Here is a 23,066-nt window from a genome sequence, read left to right as displayed (position 1 = left end):
GGGAGGGAAGAGGGTGGAAAGTAGGGGCAGGGGAGGGTTTATGAAATACTGGAGGTTGAGGGGCAGAGATTGGACGGTATAAACTTTTGGGCCACTGGCTGATGTGGAGTGACTATGACATTTGAGACGACAGAGACCAAAGGAGATGCACACGGACCTTTTAATGACGTGGTCTTGGTGGAGTCTATTCACGGAGGGAGACCCCTGGGGACCCCTGGGAGGTGTCCCAGCTGGGACAGCCTGGACACTTGGGCTGCCATTTCCCCTCCTCCAGTGGGTGGCTCAGGACCCGTGGGACCCTCACTTCCTTTTAGACTCTGTGAGGTCCCTTCTCAGTGCTCAGAGTCCATTCTCTCGTGCGGAAGCCTGGAGCGGGACCATTTGCTTCTGCTGATCTTGCTGCTGCCGTCTTGGCTTTCCTCTCCTCCTGGGGGGGGGGGGGGCAGGAGAGTGGTGTCCTGGGTATGCAGCCTCCAGGCCAGGACCAGGAGCCGGGGGCTTCCGGGGAGTTCTCTACTCAGCTGTGCCCGGCACCATCTCTCTGCCCCAAACATCTACTGCTTCCAGGAGCCGGAAGCCCCAGGAGTCTAGGGTGCGTGACCTGGGGTAAGTCCCTGCTCCCACCTGCTTTCCATGTCCTGCACCGTGTCTGGCAGTGGCTGGCCCAGGGTCTCTGGCAGGAGGGCAGTGACAGCACTGGCAGCCACAGGGACCGCACCGTAGATGAAGAGAGGCACGGAGGGGTAGATTTCAGCAGTCATGCCCACCAGTGGGCTCACGATGCTGCCCACTCGGGCCATAGTGCTGCCCATTCCCAAGCCTGTCTGCCTGTGGGGCCCAAGGTGGGGTGGTGTCAGTTACTGTTCTGGCACGAATGCTGAGGTGTGGGGGTCAGGGCAGCTCAGGCTGAGGCCTCCTGGTCCCTCGTCTCTTCCCCCATTTGATTGACAAGCCAATTTGCCGTTTGTTTTGGAGATCTTTTTAAAAAATAATTATTTCTTTATTAATAATTTTATTTATTTCTTTATTGGAGCCCCACGTGGGGCCTGAACTCACAACCCCGAGATCAAGAGTCGCATGTCCTACTGACTGAGCCAACCAGGCATCCCTGTTTTGGAGATTTAAAAAAAACACAACAGACAACCATAAAAACCAAAAACAGGTGGGGAAAGGCTCTGGCCAAAGAATCAGGAGAATGAATTTCGCCTTGGCCCTTAACCTGCTGTGTGACCTTAGGAAGAGTCCCTTTTCATCTCTGGGCCTCAGTTTCCTGAGCTGTCAAATCAGACAGTTCAGTTAGGCCGGTGGCGCTCAGATCACTGGGGCGGGGTGGGGGGGGGGGGGTTGGATTTTGAGTTATAGTTGCTCTGGAGCAAACAGTCCTATTGGATTAGAATCCCCAGGGGAGAGGACCTGGAGACTGCACATTGAGACTATGTTCAGAACGTTCTCTATGAAAGCAGAGGTTAAAAACATTGACTCAGGAGACAAAGTGCTTGAGTTCAAATCCAAGCTTCCCCACTTACAAGCTGTGTGACCTTGGGCAAATCACCTAACCTTTCTGTGGCTCACTTTTCTCGCCCATAAAATGGGAATAGCCATAGCACCTACCTCATAGGCTTGCTCTGCGGACGAAATGAGTTGATATTTGTCAAAAAGGTTAAGACGGTGCCTGGCACATAGTGAGTGCTTTCTACTGTGGCTCGTTCCCCTGAAGTCCCATGCAGGCACAGGACGGTGACCATGACCCTGCTCGTTCCGAGTAGCCTAGGGCAGCCTGGCCTTTCTTTGGCCTCTCGCGAATTTTGCATCCCGTTCTTAAAACAGACACGTGTTTCTTGTTTCTTAAGGCAAAAATGCCCGGCCCCGCTCCCCAATTGTGGCACTCAGAAAGCAGTGGTATGTGTATCCGTACGGCTACCAAGCGCCACCCTTATTAAATGTCGCCCTTGTGATAAGAAAGAACTCTCCTGTTTGGTCTTTGGTTTCAGATGGACCACTTGGTTTATAGATGAAATTAAGAATTGGTGGCAGCTTCTAACTTGTGCCTTGGAGATCAAGGTGGAGCTTCACTCGATTGCCCCGTGAGATGTGACTTCTTGCCTGTCTGCTCTGCCCTGCTCCTTTGGAGAGCTTTTCCTTGGATCGGGTAAGGGCTTAGTGGCCAGGGACACCTGCGTTAGCCATGGAGCGTGTACCGAGTGGCTGATACATGCCCTGCCTGGATGAGTGCCGTGAGGGGCCTTGGGCCATGGCATTCCGGATGGTCCTCTGGGGTCTGACCTATGCGCGAGGGAAAGTCTTGTCCCAAGACCCCTCCCACTCACCGGATCACCGTGGGGTACAGCTCCCCAGTGTATAGGAAGATGCAGTTGAAGGAGGTAGCCAGGCAGCCTTTCCCCAGAACGGCAAGGGAGGTTCGGACCATGGACTGATCTGGCGAGAAAGGAGGGAGTCAGTGGGAGCTCGGGAGTAGGGGCTGAGAATCTGGGGATAGGGCTAAAGATGAAGGGCCAAGGTACTCTTGGGTGCTCACCCTGGGGTATCACCCCATTGACCAGGATGCAGATGCCTGCCAGCAGCAGGGAGGCCATCTGGGCAGGCCGGCGGCCCAGAGAGTTGATGACAAGGAAGCCCACAAGCTTGGCAGGCAGGTCCACAGCACCAAAAATCACCTGGATTAGGTAGATGCTGACCCCAAAGCCCTGCAGGTCCATAACCAGCCCATAGTAGGCAAAACTAGTGGCAAACCTAGTGGGGAGGGGGGGAGGGGTATGGAGTTTGTCAGGAAGGCATAAAAGAGGGGGTGCTCATTCAAAATGGGGGCGAGCCACACTGGGTGCCCTGCTTAAGAAGCTGGAATCTGCCTTGGCTGATATTTCGTCAGACATTTAGTATGTATTTCGTGGAAGTGGGGGGTAGTTCTCCAATACCCCAGCTTTCTCAATCTTCTGCTAACTAGAGTCCCCGGGTTATTAGGGGGTTTTGGCTTAGTCGTCATGTAAGATTTACTTAGTTTTAGTCTTTATCTTATCTGTTGCTACTGGCCCAAGGGCAGGTGGACTTTCAAGCCGTATCTTTCGGGGTCAAGGTGTTGGGGGGAGGTCAGAGCTTTTCAGACCTGTGCATGGTTCTGGGATGGTTCTGGGATGGGTGCTTCTTAAGAAGTCAAGAGCCCATGAAATGAAGCTTGGGTGATTGGATAGGACCTGCAACTGGGAGTAAATCCCAAATTGGAACCAGAGAATTCGTCAATGGAAATGTGGAGCGTGCTTCTAACTATCATGGGATTGCTGTTGGCGGCATCAGGAAGGTAGCACATCGGAGGAGTAATGGGGAACGTTGCAACGGGAAAGGAACATTTTTGGCTGGTATCGGCCTTGGCCAGAGTGGTACTTTTGGAGACGAGTTTTAGGCATCTTATTGCCCATGTTTGTGTCTCTGGCAGGCACTGCTGGGCCAGGAAAGTCTCCAAATGTTTTGTAAGCCAGATGGGTCTTTGCCTTTGTGGTATAATTCTATGGACTCTGGGGGTGACCACTCCTGATGAGGTGTTTCCATACTGGAACAGAGTTGGTAAAAGGGGAAGACGGAGAGGTGGATGGCCAGTGTGGGGACCAGGGGTGAACTGAGGCTGGAGGTCATCTAGTTCTTTAAGACTGTCCCTGGTGGAGGCTTGCTGCCCCTCACAGCAGGTGTGCTGACTTTTCCTCCCTTTTGCCTGGCTTCTTCCACTCATTACATCCACTCTCTCTCCCCAGCCAGCCTTTCGTCTCTCAGGCTGTCTCTCTATCTCTTTGCCACTAGGTCTGTCTGGGCCTACCACAGCATGGAGAGGCAGAGGAAGAGGTGGCGAAGGGCGGGGCAACGCAGCAACTCCAGGGCGGATGCCTGGCCTTTGCCCATGGTCAGCTCCTTCTGCAGACTGGCCCGGAGTACCTGCCGGGATGGGCAGGGCTCAGGGCCTGGACTCCTCCAGAAGCTCCTCCCAGCCTAACCCCTTACTCAGGGAAGCCCTCTGGGACCTGAGTTCAGGGTTTGAGGGTGGAATCCTGGTAGGGTGTCACAGGAGGTCTTGTGGGGGGGGGGTCTTACCTCCATACTTAGCTTGGTCCCCTCTTCCCGCTTCCCATTGATCCAGGCCACTCTCTGCAGGGTCTTCAAGGTGAGGTCTAGCCTCCCAGAGGAGGAGTGCCAGCGGGCAGACTCGATGAAGAACCTGGGAGCCGGGGTGAGGATAGGGGTCAAGGTGGCTTCAGTTCCAGTCTGCTGGGCTGGGGGCAGGGGGTGGGCTTCCCAGGGGCCTGCAGTGGGATTTCTTTTAAGGCTGGGAACCCAGAGGTTTGGCCAGATCCCTTCCGCTAAGACCACAAAGCAGTGTCCAGCTCGGTGATGACTCATTCCCCGACTCAGGAGCTCAGCTTTTGGGCGCCGAGTAACGAAAGCAGTGCAGGCAGGCTGGAGAGCCGGGGGAAGCCGGAGGAAGCCGGGGGAAGCTGAAGAACCAGATACCCAGGGCAGGTCCTTCCTTGCACAGCCTCAGAGGCACTGGTCTAGGTGTGACCTTCTCTGATTCTGTGGGGTAGCGTGTGTGAGATCTGGGGGATGTCTTGTCCCTTGCAGCCCTCTGGGCTCCTTTGCAGCCCTGCCCACCCCGGGGCCCCACACACCAGGAGTAGATGAAGAAGGCGAAGAAAGGCACGGAGACCAGCAGCTGCAGGGGGCGCCAGTGGGGCACAGCATAAGCCACACCGGCCAGGAGGAACTGGCCCAGGCTGTAGACGTAGCCTATCAGGGTGCCCACACAAGCCCGCGTGTGGATGGGCATCCACTCCAAACCTGGAAAGAGGGTTAGAACAGAGTGGTGCATCTGGCTGGGCTGCGGGTGGATGGAGACCCCCCGGGGGCGGGACAGGCAGAGACCCCCCTCTCCACCCAAACTTTGATCTGTCCCAAGGCTCAGTGGAAGACACATCTAATGAGGGTGGGTTCCTTGATGGGGGGCGTGGGGGACTTTCGGCGGACGTAGGAATGGGGAGGTGGTTTTAGAATCCCTAGGAATTGTTCCCTCCACCCCGCTGCTGGGGTTTGCTGCCCCCCGACCTACTGTCGTGGCGAGGGCCCCTTTTCCCTTCAGAGCGTCTCTGACCATTCAGTGCTCTCTCAACAGCAGCCTCTCCTCTGGCTTTCCCCAGCCTGGGCCGATTCAGCGGCCAGAGCAGCTCGGAGGAGACAGCGGCTTTTCTCCATCTGGGAGGGTCAAGGGGGGAGTCGGACCACCTCTCTGCTGGGGTCTGAAGAGGCCCAGCCTTGTTCCTTGTGGGCTCCTGATTCGGCTGCTGGGCCAATGACTTGGAAACAGACTGGATTTGGGGGCTGAATTTTCTAGGTGTCCTGCCCTGGCCCCACCCGGGTTAATTCCTGTAGTCCAGAGGACCTCCAATCCATAGATTCCTTTCTGGGCTCGAGGGATGCCCTTGGGCAAATCCTTTCCCTTCTCTCCAGTCTCAGGTTCCTTATCTGAGAACCAGGGGGAAGGGAGTGACCTATCGGAGGGAGCACATTGATGGTTCATGGACAGACCACGCTCAGTCCATTAAATGGGTTTGGTCTACACGATGCTGGCTTGACCTATGTTAAAAATATTGGAATTAATTTCCAACATTAAAAAATGGGGCTATTTTTGCGTTAATAAAGAGGAGGGAGTGAGATCTGACAGCCCTGAACCTTCTGGCTAGAGCAGCTGAGTGGTCCTGGCCCCTCCGGATGGGGATGCGACTCTCCTTTGGGTACAGTCCTCACCGTTCCCTAATCCCTCTTGTACCCAGTCTGCTTCAGTCATTCATGGGAACCTCCTGGCCCTAGAAAATGGAGTTTGCGATTGTGTCTGAATGAGAGGTCAGGAGTTCGAGAGGAAGGCTGTTATGTTGGCCACCCAAAAGAGGGCAGGGAGGATTCAGGAGTGGGAACGGCAGGACCGGGGTGGGGGGAGCCGGGAGAGGAAGCTGGAAAGTGGCTGCTGGGTTGGGTGGTCAGAGGTGAGTGGGTGGGGACCCGCCCTGCCCTCCCAGCATCCCTCACTCAGTGTCATGCAGTTGAGGGCGACGCTAGCCAGCGACATGCCCGAGAGGAGCCGGAAGGCACAGTAGACAGGGAAGTTGGGAGCGAAGGCTGCACAGGTGCCTGACACGGCTGTCTGCAGGTAGTTCAAGATCAGCACCTTCCGGCGGCCCAGCCTGTAGGGGGAAGGAGGGGAGAACAGCAGTAGGGGTCCTGAGGATTGATGGTGCCAGGCTGGGTAGGGAGAGGAGCGTTTGCCTTGGTCTTTTGAGGACCTGTGCGGTATCACGAGGCTGGCCCCGTAGGTCCTCGAACCAGCCCCTGGGTGGTAAGGCCGACTTCCCACTTGGTTCCCGTGAACCCAGCCGAGGCCCGGGGCCCAGCCCGGCCCCTTGGCTCTACCCAGGACTGACCTGTCTGCCAGGTACCCAAACACCATGGCTCCAAGAAGCACCCCTACCATGTACAAGGACTGGGCCAGCTGGCGTAAGGCCCTGTTAGAGCACACGAGGTCCCACTGTGGGGAGAGGGGGCAAGGGTCAGGCAGAGATGAGCCTGGGCTGCAAGGCTCCCCTTCCCGTCCCTTGGGCTGGCCCTCTGAGACCTGCATCAGCCCCTTCCCTGACACTCCCCGTCCCCGTTTGCCTCCCCAGTCCCGGTAGCTGAGCGACTTCCCTGGACTCTGATATCCCCCTTTTCTACAAAGGCCCCCATCTTGAACCTCTTTCTTTATCTTCCCATCTTGGTCTCTGGAAAATCTGAGACAGGTGTGTGCGCGTGTGTGTGCGTGTGTGCGTGTGCGTGTGTGTGTGTGTGTGTGTGTGTGCGCGCGCGTGCGCGCGGGAGCATCTGTCTGTCTGTCTCAGTCGGGAAGGCAAGTCTGGTTGTCACAGAGAGCAGGGGGGGTCCCGGGTTTCCTCACCTCAGTCACGATGGTGGAGGGGAAGGTGCTGTTGTCATAGATCCAGCCGTTGGTGCAGGGCTCCGTGGCCCCCGTGCTGTTGGCGTCTGTGCTGTTGGGAAAGGGTGGTCCCCGCCGGGGGACGGTGAAGCGGAGGCAGGACTCGGGCTGCCCCTGTCCGTCCCGGGGCAGCCAGGCCTCCAGCCCCCCGTCCTGGCTGAAGTTGGCCTCGGCGGGCGGGCGGCAGTGGTGGGTGGGGATGGCCGCGGTGAAGTTCTGCAGCGTGTTGTGGGAGGCCATCAGGAGCAGGGGGAGGACCACCAGAGTGACCTGGATCTGCTGGAAGCGGCCGACACCCCCCACCTGCTGCAGGAGGTCGTTGAAGGCCATGGGGCCAGGCCCGGCCGAACGGCTGGGGGCTGAGGACTTCCGCCTAGCACCTCTGTCCGTGCGTCTGTGTGCCTGCTGTCCTTAGCTGGAGGAGAGAAGCTGCCGCCGCTTCTGTGGCTGACTTGTTCCTAGAGCCGAATCTGAGCTGGCTCTGTGGGGGGACAGGAACCCGGCTGGCGGCCCCTCCTTCCTTCTCTCACTCCCTGTGTTCTGTCCCTCCCTTTCCCTCGAGCCTCCCCTCACTTGGGGGTGGGGTGCTTTGCTCTCAGGGTCTGCAGAAGCCCTGACCCCTACATGGACAGGATTTAATCCTTGGCCTGGAGGGAATGAGTTAACGTGTGACTTGGTATCAGAAGGATTAACCCTCTGAGTGTCCTTATGTCAGTGGAAATTCTCCAAGTGGGTATAAAGGGCAGGAGAGCGGACCGGGGCGGGAGTGGTGAGAAGGGATGGACTGGGAGGGCCTGTCTAGGCACCTGGGGGGTGGCAGGGGCCAGGTGGGACCTTACTGTCTTCCTTTTAGGGAGAAGACTGGGCTCTGGGAAGTGTGGTGGCCTCTTGAGGGGACTTTTTTCCTTTTTAGTGGACACGATCCAAGCGGTCTGTCTTAGGGAAGAGTTGCCAGAGAAAACACAGGACTCCCAGTTTCAGATCAACGCATGCATCTCATTTTAGTGTAAGTATATCCCTAATATTACATGGGACATACGTATACTAAAAAAAAGTCATTCATTGATCTGAAATTCAGATTTAACTGGGCATCCTGTATTTGTTAATTTTTTAAAAGTTTATTTATTTATTTTGTGTGTGAGAGAGAAAGAGAGGGCGAGCAGGGGAGGGGCAGAGAGACAAGGAGAGGGAGAATCCCAAGCAAGTCCCGCATTATCAGCTCGGGAGCCCTACACCGGGCTTGAACTCACGAGCCATACGAGATCATGACCCGAGCCGAAATCAAGAGTCGGATGCTTAACCGACTGAGCCACCTGGGTGCCCCTGGGCGTCCTGTTTCTTATATGCTAAAACTGGCAACTCCAGTCTTTGGTCTCCTGGGGACAGCTCGTATCTTATGGGACCCCGAGCTGGAAGAGACTATAGAGGTCAGAGGCTATTTTTGAAGAAGGGGGACCGAAGACCAACATCACGCATGAGGTAGATCGATTCTTCTAGTGTTTCAGCTTTTACCTTCTGGCTTATCCCGATTCAAAATTTTCCCTTTGTCTTGTTCTCTCTGTCCATAGTTTTTATTTTTATTTTTTCAGTGAACATGAACTTATTTTATTTGTGGCCACGACTCTAAGATAATCACTCGATTTCCTCCAACAGTTTGCCTTCCGAGTCATTCAGGATCAGGGCGATGCTGAGTTCTGATTGGATGGGCTTCTAGGGGATCTGATGGGTTGGGTCATGGGTTGGAAATGTCAATAAAGTGGGTTGCAACTTCTTGCTTTTAATTTGCATAGTACAGAGTATATACAACATGGACTCTGGAGTCAGTTTACTTGGATCTAAATCCTTATTTCACATTTGCTGGTCGTATAGACAGGGCAGGTTGCTAAAATCCTGTATTATCTCAGTATTCTTGTTTGCAAGATGGGTATAATAGTCATGTTTGCCTCATTGGGTTACTGGAGGGTTAAACGTGTGAATACGGCTACAGATCTTTTTTAAAAAAAATTTTTTTTTAATGTTTGTTCATTTTTGAAAGAGAGAGACAGAGCACAAGCAGGGGTGGCGCGGAGAGAGAGGGGGACACGGAATCTGAAGCAGGCTCCAGGCTCCGAGCTGTCAGCACAGAGCCCGACGTGGGGCTCGAACTCACGAGCGGGACGCTCAACCGACTGAGCCACCCAGGCGCCCCAATACAGCTAAAGATCTTAAAGTAGCCACTGCCCTGCAGCTCAGTGAGAATGAGCTGTTCTTATTATCTGTTTCTGGTAAAAAGGTGAGACACTTGGGATGCCTGGGTGGCTCAGTCAGTTAAGTGCAAGGACTTGATCTCAGCTTAGGTCATGATCTCGAGGTTCATGAGTTCAAGCCCTACGTTGGGCTCTGAGCTGGCAGCACAGAATCTGCTCGGGATTCTCTCTCTCTATCCCTCCCCTGCTTGTTCTCTCTCTCTCTCTCTCTCTCTCTCAAAATAAATAAGCTTTATTAAAAAAGTTAAAAAAAAAAGGTGAGACTATTATATTGATTTTAGAGAGAAAATAGGCCTAAGCACATCTTACCCTAAGAACAGTGATCCCCCACTGGGCGTGATTTTGCCCCCCACCCCTCACCCCCACCTCCAGGAGACATTTGGCAATGTCAGGAGATGTTTTTGGTTGTCATAGCGCCAGGGATGCAGCTGAACATCCTACAATGCATAGGACAGCACGCCCCCCTCCCCCCCCCCCAATCAAGAATCTTCTGGACCACAAATGTCACTAGTGCTAAGTTTGGGAAACCCTACCTTAAAAGATGTCTCAGACTTATTTTGAAGAGTGACCAATCCCATACCCGCTTGGCCGAGGATATTCCAGTCACACTGAAGACTCCTACCAAAATATTTCTAAGAATGCCCATGCTCTTATTTGAGTAGGGAAAATCTTTGCGAGGTGGGGAGGAAAACTGCTCCCCCACCCTCTGCTTGAGCACAGCAGTGTAGCCTGGGCTCCAAAGCGCTGCAGCCCTTTCCCTTCCCAGGCATACATAGCCAATTTTACCACTGGAGTAGCCACATCAGGACCCCGATCTTCCTATGTCCAGGCCAACAACACTCTTCTCCGCCATGTTCTAACCCGATTGTCGGTTTGAGCTTCCGTGCCGGACCCTTGCCTTTGCGGTGTGTTTCCATTTGGGGTTTCTGGCTGTCCCTCCCTGTTATCTGCCTCCTACTGTCTGTCCATCCACCGCACTTCATCATTTGGCATATGTCTGAACACCATGGATGCCTAGGGTTCCAGGGTTTTATGGGAGGTAGCCAGGCCCTGTCCGAATTAGTTGATGCAAAGGGCCGGGAAGGGAAGGGGCGTTTCTCAGTTCTTACAGGCATAAACCTCCAAGTCTTGGTGTTGAGGGGAAGCAGTGTTATTTCCGACTTCTCTTGTAAGGACTCAAGGTGCCCGGCTATCGTTGTGCGGTTTACGCAAACTGTAAACTGTATTAAGTCGGGGGGCTGTTTATTGTCTGTTGAGGCACTGGCTCCGTGAAGTCTTAGACTGCTTCAAACCTACTCTATCTAACTTCAGAGCCAGGTTGTCTCCTGCTGTTTTAGAGGTGTGCCCAATTAAAGGGGTCTTAGGGATCATCTAGTTTCATTATGTACAGAAGAGAATAGGGGAGTCCCAGAGAGGGATGTAACTCAGCCCAGCCTCCCTCCTCCCACCCAGTGTTGGTTCTGGGCTGGGACCCGGTGGGTGTCCAGATGCCTGACAACATTCTCCAGGCCAAGGTATATAAGAGCCTTGTGGCCTGGGGATGTGAGGACAGCTGGACAAACAGCTTGGGGGCTCTGGGGCCAATCTCGTGTCAGGACTTGGTGCCCTCGTGGGGGAGTAGGGAGAGAGTTGAGGGCAGCAGGGGAGATGGTGGGGCCCCTCCAAGCAACCTCCTTTTCTGAGTGTGTGCCCAACCCTGCCTTTGAGAAGAGCTCCCTCCCTCGTGCCTGACCAGCTCCAGCGAGGCTGAGCCTGGAAAAGCCTCGATTGGAGACTCCAGGGACTCCTGGAAATTGTGGTTGGCTCCTGGGATCATCTGGCTAGCACAGGGATTTCCTACCAGCCTCCCAGACCATGGAGAGCTTCCGGTTGGAAATGCTCCCCTGGCAGATGATTTGCAGGACTGAGAACTATCCTTTAGGGACACTCTATGTCATTAAGTACTCAGAGTTGCATTCGCTGGATTGATTGAGTGGAATGTGGACTTAAGCTCTGGCCATGCTCACTGGGAAGGGGTCAAATCCGAGACTTCCGATTGGCCGAGAGCCACATGCCATCAGAGATGAATGCTGTCACTCAGATGAAAACTTCTCGATGCATAGGTAGGGGCACCAAGGCCCAGAGTAAGCAAGGGATTTGTCCTGGATCACCCAGCAAGGAAATCTAGAACTCACTTCCGTTGTTCTCGTGACCGTGCTAGCCGCCATCACATATCTCAGATTTGCTGCCACATCTGGATTTTATATAATTTTATCCTGTTAAATTTTAAATAAATGGGATTTAAGGTGCGTGGCTACCCGTGACCTTGATTTTTACCGTTTTGTGAGACTTTTCCAATAAATGATTTACAGGTCAGAGAAAATATCCTTGCTCAGATCACGTGTTCTAAATGTGAGTTTGAAATGAGTGGCCTGGGCAGAAGTCTGGCAAACTCTGAGTGCCTGCTGGGCATCTAGCAACGTTCTGAGCAAGGAGCCAAATTGTGAGTTTTATGTCTCATGGCCTGGCTACCCGGGCCAACGAACGGTGCAGAAATTAGAAATTCATCCGAAACTGCCATCTAAAGGCTGGACAGGGGGCGAGCAACCAATGAGGTGGCTCGGCATGAGGATTCTGCCCGAGAGAGGTGCCCCAGATTGGATGACCATTCACTGAGCCAGCTGAAGGCTGAGCTCAGGGACTGAGAGCAGGGAGGAGGGAAAGCAGGAGGAGCTGGTGTTGTAGAGGAAGAAACAGAGATGGAGAAAGGGTGCAGTCCAGACGGGGGGATTGGGGAACGGCAAGAGGAATGGGCCGTGTACATCCTGAGCAGTATCCCAGTTCACCGGGAGTCCTGACCACGTGACTAGGAAATGTCTTCCTCGGCGTCTTCGCTCCCCTTCTTGTGTGTCCCTGAAACAGCACGGGAGGGGTTATGGCCAGGGCATCCTGGGTACCATCCTGAATTCTGGACAACTGAAAGAGGCTACTTTTCAGGGTGCACGGTGGAGGGTGCTTAAACTGAAGCCATTGAGGCAGGGTGGGACCTGAGCATGACGGGCCTTGCAGCCGAGTTTAGACTTCATCCCAACGGGAAGTCACTGAAAAGTTGAAGCAGCGGTATAATATGATCTCTTTCGTGCTTATTAAGCTCTCTTTCAAATATCTAAGTACGGATTTGAGAATAATTAACTCTGTGCCTGACAGTCGAAGCCCTGGAGTGTTCTGGGTTGTCTAACACGGCAGCCTCTAGCCACTGCTGAGCACTTGAACTGAGCCCGTCCAAACCGACAAATGCTATTAGGGTAAAATATACACCAGATTTTGAAAACTTAATACAAATTACAGGCTATAAGATATCTTATCGATAGCTTTCACATTGATTTCATGTTGAAATGGTAATATAGGATATTTTTGGTTAAATAAAATACATTATATATATACAATTAAATACATTATATATACATTATATATATATATATATATATATAATTAAAATTATTTTTACCTTTTTAAACTAAAAAATAGCTAGGAATTAAAATAACCAGGAATTTTTTATTTTTAATTTTTTTTAGAGAGAGTGCGAGTGGGGGAGAGGGGCAGAGAAAAAGAGAGAGAGAGAGAGAGAATCGTTTTTTTTTTTTAATTTTTTTAACGTTTTATTTATTTTTGAGACAGGGAGAGACAGAGCATCAACAGGGGAGGGTCAGAGAGAGGGAGACACAGAATCTGAAACAGGCTCCAGGCTCTGAGCTGTCAGCACAGAGCCCGACGCGGGGCTCGAACTCATGGACCGCGAGATCATGACCTGAGCTGAAGTCAGACGCTTAACCGACTGAGCCACCCAGGGGCCCCAGAGAGAGAGAATCTTAAGCAGATTCCATGCTCAGTGCAGAGCCTGAGGAGGGGCTCAATCCCACGACCCTGGGATCATGACCTGACCTGAAATCACGAGTCAGATGCTCAACCAACTGAGCCACCCAGGTGCTCCAACGACTAGGAATTTTTGAATTGCGTAAGTGGCTTGCATTATGTTTCCACTGGAAAATGCTGGTAAAGAATATTTGAGGAAGGGGTTCTAGGAAAGAATTCTGGGAAACGTCAGTGTTTAAAAGATGATAGAGGGAGAGAAGCTGCTTTTGGAATTGTTTGGTTTCGAAACCCTTGAGTTTAGCTTAAACAAAACAAAAGCTATTCAGAAAATTCAGGATATTTTATAGAACTCAGGGTCAGAAAGCACATCCAGGACTGAGGAAGACCTGGGACTTGGAATCCACTAAGGATAGACTCAAACAGGGGCACCTGGGTGGCTCAGTTGGCTGAACATCCAGCTTGATTTCAGCACAGGTCATGATCTCACAGTTTGTGAGTTTGAGTCCCACATCGGGCTCCGCACTGTTGGTGTGGAGCCTGCTTGAAATTCTCTCTCTCCTCCTTGCTCTCTGTCAAAAATAAATAAACATTTGGGGCGCCTGGGTGGCTCAGTCGGTTAGGCATCCAACTTCGGCTCAGGTCATGATCTGCGGCTCGTGAGTTCGAGCCCCGCATCGGGCTCTGTGCTGACAGCTCAGAGTCTGGAGCCTGCTTCATAATCTGTGTCTCCCTCTCTCTCTCTCTGATCCTCCCCCACTCACGCTCTGTCTCTCTCTCTCTCAAGAATAAATAAACATTAAAAAAATATTAAAAAAAAATAAACATTAAAGAAAAAAAAGGAATCAATGCAAATAGTCTCACCAGGTCTTTTTGTCTGGGCCCCTGTATCTCTTCTGCTTTTCTCCGTGCACTTGCTTTGTTCTTTGTCTGCAACTGGCTTCCTCTGATCTACTTGCATCTGGGTCAGAGTGCAGTCTGAAGATGTACAGGTTTCAAAGGTGCAAGCCAGGGCGGCACCCAGCCCCTTTCCAAAGTTTAGCTGCAGAAGGGGAGAGAGAGACAGTGTGGCCCCTGGAGGGAGATATGGCTCCAAGGAGGGCTGGTTGGTTTGCTTGGTTTTTGGTAAGATAGGAGAGGCGGGGGCTTATTTAACCGGTGATGAGAAAGAGCCGGAAGAGAGCGAATGGGTGGAGATCCCAGGGGGGGAAGGCTGCCTGCTGGATGGGCTGGATGCGGAGCCCCAGTTGGGAGGAATGACCTTCTGCTGTGCTTGGCGGGAACTCGGGGAGCATGGGGTGATATCAACAGCCTTCAGCTGTGTCTGCTGAACTGTCACAGGAGACGGAACTGTCCGGTGGCATGGGCCTGCGACACCGATCAGAGACCTGCGGCGAGCAGGTCTGGTGGATGGGGACTGGAGGAGCGCGGGCTTCCGTCCGCAGCTGCTCTGGGCTGGTCCGGTCCTCTGCCCACACTCACGCTGGGACACGTACGCGCACACACTCATTTCTAAGCCCAGGACTTGCAGCGGACTGCAGCGTCCTCACCCATGTTTAATGTTGGTGCTCTAACTTCCGGTGTGCTGGTAATTGCAGGTGGGGGCCTTTGGAAGGTGATTAGGGATAGATGAGGTCACGAGGGTGGGGCATCACGTTGGGATTCGCATCCTCATAAGAAGGGACAACAGAGACCTTGCTTCCTCTCACTCTCTCCCCAGGCCAAGTGAGGACATAATGAGAAGACGGTCGCCTACAAGCCCGGAAGCGGGCTCCCATCAGAAACTGAGGCTGCCAGCACCTTGATCGTCGCGGACCTCCCAGCTTCCGGAAGTGGTAGGAAGACTCGTTTGTGGTTTAAGCGATGCACCTGCGGCGTGTCGTTGCAGCGTCTCGAGTAGGCTTGGCCTATACATGCCTCAGTCCCCCACGTGTGCACACAGGTTCACATCAGCCCAGCTTGCCTGTACCTGTGTGTCCACACCCACGTGTTACACACAAGTACGGATGCAGGGGAGAGCAGTGCGCATGTCCACGTGGTGGCCTGCCCCCTTCTCCCTTCCACGCCCATTCCTGAGCCGCAAGCATGGCTTGAGTTCTTCATTGCCATTTATTGGACCCTCCCATGGAAGAAAGGGGTGGGGAGCAAGGAGAGGAAGCTGTCTTTGTTAGGACTGAACCAGGGAGCCCAGGGGACCTCAGAGGAAGGGGACTGGAACAATGGGGGAAGGTGGCCAGTGGGGAAGGGCTGGGCTGAAGGAGGGTGAGGGCAAGGGTGGGGCGTGGGAAGGCCTGTGGCCGAATCTTTGAACTGGCCAGGGCTGGGGGCTCCGGTGTGGTGAAGATGCCCTCAACCAAGCTTTCAGAAGACTGTGTTCAGGAGCATGGATGTACTCAACACCGCCCCCCCCCCCCGCCCCCCTCCCCCCCCCGCCCCCCTCCCCCCCCCCCCCCCCCCGCCCCTCCGCCCCCGCCCACGGCCGCCCCCCAAAGGTGTCCTCAGAGCCCAGAGGCAGGCAAGGACCTGGCAAGGATTAGTTTCTGGAGGGCAGGGAAAGGGGGGCTCAGCTGCCCTCAGCTGGGGTCCAGGCCTGGTCCAGAGGGATCCTCTGGGATGTTTTTTCCATTTCTGGTTCCCGCTTTGGTTCCTTTGCCACCAGGACCTAGGGAAAGAGATCTCAGGAAAAGCCCCCGGTCTGGACCTGCTTCCCCAGCTAGGAGTTCCAGGAGGACCAGAAGCAAGGGACTGACCAGGTTTCCACGTCTTCAATAGTCTCTGGCAAGGGCTGATTGAGGGTCTCAGGCAGGAAGAGGGCAGCCCTGCCTCCCAGGAAGGTGATGGTCCCAAATATGACTTTGGGGATGAAGGGCTGCCACTCCCCTGTGATCTTCACCAGCGGGGCCATCATGCTTCCCATGTGGGTCCCCAAGTTGCCAATGCTCATGCCTGTTTGCCGGGGAGAGTTCAGAGTAGGGATTGGCAGCCTGTGTGTGGGGCCCCTGGGCAGGGGGCTAGAGGATGCTGCGATCCCACCTGACCCTGTATCTTTTGGCTCGGCCAGCCCCAAGCCCTGCACCTACCGAATGACCGTGGGGTACGGCTCGCTCGAATAGAGGAAGAGGCAGCTGAAGGAGCTGGACAAGCATCCCCTTCCCAAACACAGCCAGGGCTGTCCTCAGGGTCGGCGAGTCTGCAGACGGAAGAAAATGTGATGGGCCTCGGACTCAGGAGCACCTGAGTGCTGAGTGTTCTCACTCTTCAGCCGACTTTGTCTCCCTTTTTGCTTTGGCTGCTGGAAAGCTCAGGTCTAAATATAAAGCTGAGTAATGGTCCCTCGGCTATTTCTAGTGCTTTACAGGCTGTCTTGCCGCCTTTGTGTTTTTCCCCAGCTCTGGTTCCCTCCTCCTATATTTTGTTGTATATATTCTTGTCCTAAAATATCTCAAGTTCCTTTGGAAGGATATGGGCGTATCAACACACAAACATCTATATAGAAGTGGCTTTTCCAAGGTCGCAGTGGAGTAGGTGATGGGGGCTTCCCTGAGCACTGAACCCTGTTGTTTTCCCATGCCAGCTTGTCCTCTGTAGCGATGAGGGCTTGCCAGATCCCTGAGCAATTCCTCGTACTGTCCAGACACCGCCACACTTTACCCAGTTTGAGTCAGATCTAGAAAGGAGCTTCGATATCATCTAGCCCAACTGAGTTATTTTCTAGATGGGAGACCTGAGCCCCAGAGAGTGCAGGGACCTGGTTAAGGTAACACAGAGATTTAGAGGTAGAGTCTGCAGATTTGGAGTCCCTGGCACCCCACTTCCCAGCCCGTGGCAGCCCGTGTCGTCCACTGACATGCTGGCCCTCTTTCAGAGGGTTCTGAAGTAGCTCCAGCTTCTCAACCGAGGGCAAAAAGATGAGAGCCAGGATGCACCCTCCTGCCAGGAGTAGACCACTGGCCAGGGTGCTGTGTTGGCCCAGATGGTTTATGGAGAGGAAGTGGATGAACTTGGCCGGGAAGTCAACCCCACCAAAGATGAGCTGGAGGAAGTAGAGGTTGACTCCAAATTCTGCCACACTCATAGCCAAACTGTAGTAGGCAAAACCAGTAGAAAACCTGAGGGGCAGAGAGGGATGGATTGGCACCAGCAGCCAGACAGGGGCCTCTCCCCCCACTGGTCATTGGGTCACCAGGATGACGAACGGTTTCGTTTCTTATCCCAACTGCAGCTGATTGGTAAGGGCTGATTGAGTGCTGTTTTGAGCTCTCTGGGATTCTGCCTGGGCTCAGCGCCAGGATTGATTGGTTATGCCTGACGTGGGTGTGATCTAGGGTGTGGTGGCAAAGATGTCCCATAATTGCCTCCAGAGAATATCAGGACTGGCAGGACTCTGGGAGACCAAAGGAGGTAGTAAATGATCTTCCCTTCATCGGGTAAGCGTTTAACATCTAGAATGGGAGAGGTGAGAGTCAAGCTGTGCACATGGGTCCGATGCCTCCCCTTTCCCTCTGGGGCTCATGGCATCCCCTTTGAAGTTCCTGGACAAATTGGACCCTATTCATGTAGGGATGGAGAAGGGCCTCAGAGGCAGGTCACAGAAAGGGCTTTGAAGGATCTGCAGATCGTCAGACAGAAAGAGAAGACTAAGGAGAAATATGATTTCTGTCTTCAAGCTCTGGTGGCCAGTCTTGCTCTGTGGGGTCCCAGAGGGCAGAGTTGGACCGGTGAAGGCAGTGACAGAGAGGCATAGAATGGGGAAATTGCCATGGCACGATGTGAGCTGTGAGCCGCGAAGGGGTTTGGAGCATTTGCCTTGTGGACGGGGTGGGCGTGACCCAACAGGGAGGCAGACCCTGATGGCTGGACCTGGGTGTGTGACAGGGACATGAGCAGATTTCCAGGGTTGGGGCTGGGCTGGGGCAGCCAGGGAAGGGGGTCTCTGGACTCCTGGGCCTTCCCCTTAGGTGAAGCCACCACAGGCCTTGTTCATTACCCTTGTTTGGCAGAGGTGCTAGGGTGTGGGTAGGGACGGGTGGTGGGTTACCAAGCCAAGGAAAGACAGAAGGTCACACGGCACAGGTCGGGTGTCCGGAAGAGGTCAGCTACGCTGTACTTGGCCTTGGCCAAGGAGATCTCCTTCTGCAGGCTGCGTTTGAGCTCCTTGGGGAAGAGGTAAGGGAAGGGTGCCATTAGTGACCAGCTGGTGGGCAGGAGGAAGGAGAGAGGGAGGTGCAGGCCTGGTGCCTCTAGAGAAGTTTGGTTGGGACATTCAATGTGATGTTAGCTCGTGAGCAGGGAAACAGAGGCAAAGGAGGGTTCCTGCTCCATGCCATAATCCCTCTCGGTTCTCACCTCCACGGTGAGTTTTTCTTCCTCTTCCTTCTTGCCATTGAGGGCAGCAACCTGCCAGAGTATTTTCAGAGCCTTTGAGAACTTTCCAGACAGGACCATCCAACGTACAGACTCTGGTATCCACCTGGGTTCCAGAATCAACTCACAGTGGCTCCCCCCCCATGCCAGAAGCTTTTTCTTTTTCTTTTTCTTTTTCTTTTTCTTTTTCTTTTCTTTTCCTTTCCTTTTTTTTTTTTTTTTTTAGGCACTGGAAAAACATCAACAGCCAGGGCCAAGGGGTAGGAGGTCCAGAAACCCAAGCTGTTTCGCTGCAGATTTCATGGAATTTAAACTTGGCCAAGCTTTGCACCTGGACTGCCTGCAGCCAGCACAAATTCTGGGATTCTCTTTTCCCCCTTCCAGAAGAGCCTTTCCTCTGCCCCCCTACCTGGGCCACTTGTTATTGCTGGGTGTTTTCCTTAGCCACGATCCTTGGGCCTAGGCCAAGGCAGGTGGGTCCCGGGGAAGGGACAGCATGTTCAAGGCTAGATAGCTGGAGGGTCCTGGACATCCACCTCCCTGTTCTTCTCTGGGCCGCATTCCAGGGTGAAGAAGGGGGCAGGGAGACAGTCCTGGGGCAGCTTGGGAAGGTGCCTCAGGGTAGGGTGGGAGCCTAGGAAATGGATTTGAGGACCCTTGGATTCTGCCTGCAAAGGAGGGATTCTGCTGTAGCATGAGCACCGCATGGGGTCTTGAGATTGGCAGGTGGGCAGACAACCTCACTGTTCCCACCTCCGGGCTGTACTTTTGGGGGTTGGTTTGCACTGAGCAGACCCTGAGTGTCAGTAAGAGAAGACGAGCAGAGGCAGAGGTGTGGGGAGATGTGAGGAATGATGTTTTAAAAACATCTGGTCTCAGGGGGAGGCACCTGGGTGGCTCAGTCGGTTGGGCCTCCGGCTTTGGCTCAGGTCATGATCTCACAGTCCGTCAGTTCAAGCCCCACATCGGGCTCTGTGCCGACAGCTTGAAGCCTGAATCCTGCTTCGGATTCTGTGTCTCCCTCTCTCTCTGCCCCTCCCCGACTCACATTCTGTCTCTCTCTCAAAATAAAATAAAAACATAAATTTTTTTTTTTTTTTTTTTTTAAGTCTGGCCTGGGGACGCCTGGGTGGCTCGGTCGGTTAAACGTCCGACTCTTGATTTCAACTCGGGCCATGATCTCACAGTCGTGGCGCCCGGCGTGGAGCCCGCTTAAGATTCTCTCTCTCCTTCTCCTTCTGCCACCACCCGCCCCCTGGCTCCCCCTGCAAAAAAAAAAAGTCTGGTCTGAGGTGGGATCAGCTGTGGTTGTGGCCTCCACAGGCACCTAGGATCCGGCTCCAGCAAGGTCCTGGGGGAGCAGATACTGATCAACCTGCCTCAGACCATCAGCCCAGCTGACAGCGGTGGCCTCTCGGGCTCAGTACTACCCTGTCTTGTTTCTGCCCCGGTGGCCTCCATGGCTCTTCTCTGAGCAAAGTCCTTCTCCCAAACACCACAGCCAGGACCTAGACTCCATTCTCCTCGCCCCGAGAATAGTAACCGTGGCCTCCAATCAGTGAGCCTTCCTGTGAACCAGGCCCACATAACCCTGGGTGACAGGCATTATTATCTCCAGTTTGCCTAGGAAAATCTTGAGGCTCAGAGTGGGTGAGGCTTGCCCCAAGTCACAGAGCGAGGAGGCCTGAACTCTCGACCGTATCCTGCTGACCATCTGCCCTTATTTTGCCTCCCCTACTCTCTGCTCCTTCTCTGCTCCCATCCCAGGCTGTGGACATGCCCTGGCTCCGCCCTGGACCCTCTGCCCACCCCTCTCTTTCCGCAAGATTGTCCCGCCCCCTCCAGGAGATTCTATTCTCATTTTCAAATGGAAACCCATATCAGTTCTGTGTCTTTTTGTGTAACCCTAGGGGATTGCTTCACTTCTCTGAGCCTCAGTTTCCTCATCTGTAAAACAGGACAGTCACATCTCCTTCACACAGAGATGCCGTGAGGATCGGGATGACATAGGGCGATGCCTAGAACAGGGCCTTGCACGCAGTAAGTGCTCAATAAAGGGTCGCTCCAAGATGTCATCTCTTTTCCTGAACTCATTCATCATTTCCTGTTCTTTGGCCCCAACTGCATGTCGGAGACTCCGTTCCTGTCTTCAACGTGTTCTTAGGTTTGACTTACTGATAGTGAGCTCTTGACCTCTCTGGCGTCTCTGACCCAGACACCCCAATTCTCCCGGGTCCCAGGTTTAAGCTTTCCTTTCCATAGAAGAATCCGTAAAACCCCAAGTCCAAGACGGTCCCCAACTCTGTGGATTTTTTCCTTCAAAATGCCTCTCAGACTTGTCCCTGAGGCTCCTCTCGCCCACACGGTCATGTCCCCTCGGTCACTCATCCCCTCCCACTTGGGTTGGTCCTTGTGTGCTGTTGTGTCACACACAGGAGCTTGGTCAGGACTTTCTGTACCACAAACATGTCTAGAGGCATTCTCTGTCCCTCACATGAAGCTGAGGCTGCTCTTCTTTCTGTGCCCTCTATGGCCTGGCACCATACCGTCCATCTCAACGTACCCCCTTCCTCCACCGCAGGCAGCCCCTGGATGCCCTCCAGACACCAGCCCATGCAGCATGCCTTTGTGCATTAATTCCTCCTCCTCCTCCCTGGAATGCCCTTCCTGACTCTGGGACAGGGGTGTCCTGCGACAGAGTCAGCCAGCTTGGTCAAGCATGGGCTCCCTCTGTTTGGCCCTGGCAGGCATAAAGAAGGAGATGAAGAGGTGGGGGCCACATACCATGACGACAGGAAGAAGGCGAAGAAAGGAATGGACACGGTTAACTGTAGCCAGAGCCACTGGTGGATGGCATAGGCAAAATCCGTCAGAAAGAACGGACCGCTGGTATAGAAGTAACCGAGTAAAGTTGATATGATGGCCCGCGTCTGGATGGACACATGCTCGACACCTGCAGGAGGATCCCAAGGACCAGATTAGAATCCTGCTGGGCCTTGGGCACCTCCCTGTGAAGGGGCACCAGCTCCTGCCCACCCCCTATCAGCTGCTTGATCTGACTCTGATCCTAAGGGTTCATCCCTCCGATTTTACAGATGCTGTGACTGAGGCTCAAGAAGGCAGGACTCGGGGCACTGGTGGCCCAGTCAGTTAAGCGTCCGACTTCAGCTCAGGTCATATCTCGAGGTTCGTGGGTTCGAGCCCCGTGCCAGGCTCTGTGCTGACAGCGCAGAGCCTGGAGCCTGCTTCGGATTCTGTGTCTCCCTCTCTCTCTCTGCCCCTCCTCTGCTCATACGCTGCCTCTCTCTCTCAGAAATAAATAAACATTAAAAAAAAAAAAAAAGAAGGCAGGACTCAAACTTAGGTTTGTCTGACTTCTAAGATCACACTCTTCTTTTTTTTTTCTTTAATTTTGTAAATGTTTATTCATTTTTGAGAGAGAGAAAGAGAGAGAGAACGAACGAGCCAGGGAGGAGCAGAGAGAGAGAGAGACACAGAATCCGAAGCAGACTCCAGGCTCTGAGCTGTCAGCACAGAGCCCAGCATAGGGCTCAAACCCACAAACCACGAGATGATGACCTGAGCTAAAGTCGGACGCTTAACCGACTGAGCCACCCAGGTGCCCCCCCCGCCTTTAAAAAAAATTTTTTTTTTTTTAAGTAATCTCTACACCCAACGTGAGGCTCGAACTTACAACTTTGAGATCAAGAGTTGCAGGCTCTCCTGACTGAGCCAGCCAGGCGCTCCCCTGAGCCCACACCCTCGACTGCCTCTCCAGAGGCAAATGACTTCCCCTGTTTTGCCTCAATGTCCTTATCTATAAAATTAGGACAACAGTGTCACCTACTTGTGGGCGTGGACTGAATGGGTCAGGTGCCTGCCAGAGTGTCAGGCCCAGGGGGAGTCCTCCGTATTGATAGTTGCTGTTGTTGTCATGCTGGGGGTGGGGTGGGGGTGGGGGCTCTGAGATCCTGGGAGGAGCAGCACCTTACTTGACCAAGGTCATAGGGAGCCTGTGTTGAGCCCGGCCCAGACTCCACTCTCTTGGCTTCGGGCTGGGCCCACCCCCCCAATACCTTTTCCCCCTTCCCGTGTGGCTCACTCAAGATAACGGGGCTCAGGGCCATGCCTGTGTGCTGCAGCCACTCAGGAAGCTGAAGATCATGTCGACGTGGAGGTTGGGGCTGAAGGCTGCACAGGAACCACTGGCCACCAGCAGCAGGTAGCTGCTGGTCAGGGTCAGTTTGCGGCCAAACCGGTAGCTCAAGGAGAGCAAGGGCTGAGTTAGCCGAGGCGAGCTAGCTGAGACAGTGACTCTGCAGGTCTCAGGGCAAAGGGTTGGATGCCTCCCCTCCCCCCTCCCCTCCCAAAGGGCCAGGCAGGGCATGGAACTCCCTCTTCAGACAGAACCTTACTGGTAACTGCTATTTTGGGGGGACAGGTTTGCAATTCCACGTTTGAGTTAATGAGTGATCGCCTCTACCCCCCGCTTGGTGGCCTGAACAGAGGTCAAAGGACTTCTTGTCTCCAAACAGTCCACGTGCCCCCTCTCCACTGCCACACAGCCATTACATGGTGTCTGAGGA

General features: G+C 53.8%; 1 protein-coding gene and 1 long non-coding RNA gene across 5 annotated transcripts; one reads left to right on the top strand and one right to left on the bottom strand.

Moving 5' to 3' along the window:
* Positions 1-217: 217 nt before the first annotated feature.
* Positions 218-7,506, bottom strand: SLC22A6 (solute carrier family 22 member 6). Of its 4 annotated transcripts, XM_060606983.3 has the most exons (10): positions 6,983-7,489; positions 6,474-6,577; positions 6,082-6,236; positions 4,671-4,839; positions 4,096-4,219; positions 3,824-3,939; positions 2,537-2,751; positions 2,328-2,436; positions 625-828; positions 218-427 (listed from the first exon to the last, which is right to left on the bottom strand). In XM_060606983.3, exons 1-10 carry the CDS (start codon positions 7,349-7,351, stop codon positions 340-342), a joined length of 1,653 nt encoding a protein of 550 aa, XP_060462966.1. In that variant the 5' UTR covers positions 7,352-7,489; the 3' UTR covers positions 218-339. The 4 variants fall into 4 exon arrangements, with proteins under 4 accessions (XP_060462966.1, XP_060462967.1, XP_078289717.2 ...); XM_060606984.3 differs by lacking the exon at positions 625-828 and having other exon boundaries at positions 6,983-7,492; XM_078433591.2 differs by lacking the exons at positions 218-427; positions 625-828 and adding an exon at positions 852-1,817 and having other exon boundaries at positions 6,983-7,495.
* Positions 7,507-7,663: 157 nt separating this feature from the next.
* Positions 7,664-15,531, top strand: LOC144612982 (uncharacterized). The gene is made up of 3 exons (XR_013550258.2): positions 7,664-7,750; positions 7,935-8,027; positions 14,837-15,531. It is a non-coding gene; the product is annotated as an uncharacterized LOC144612982 (long non-coding RNA).
* Positions 15,532-23,066: the final 7,535 nt, after the last annotated feature.

This window comes from Panthera onca, chromosome D1 (genome assembly GCF_046562875.1).
Source record: "Panthera onca isolate mPanOnc1 chromosome D1, mPanOnc1 haplotype 2, whole genome shotgun sequence".
In the NCBI taxonomy this organism is placed as follows: Eukaryota; Metazoa; Chordata; class Mammalia; order Carnivora; family Felidae; genus Panthera; species Panthera onca.
The sequence above is the reverse complement of the archived record's forward strand: the minus strand, read 5'-3'. Positions and strand labels throughout refer to the sequence as shown.

Excerpts from the sequence above, each read along its gene's own strand:
- SLC22A6 (XM_060606983.3), bottom strand. The coding sequence starts at position 7,351 with ATGGCCTTCAACGACCTCCTGCAGCAGGTGGGGGGTGTCGGCCGCTTC. Across the intron at positions 4,840-6,081 it reads CCTCAACTGCATGACACTGA|GTTTGGAGTGGATGCCCATC; the intron begins GTGAGGGATGCT and ends CCCTCTTTCCAG. Across the intron at positions 4,220-4,670 it reads GCCTTCTTCATCTACTCCTG|GTTCTTCATCGAGTCTGCCC; the intron begins GTGTGTGGGGCC and ends CCCGGCTCCCAG.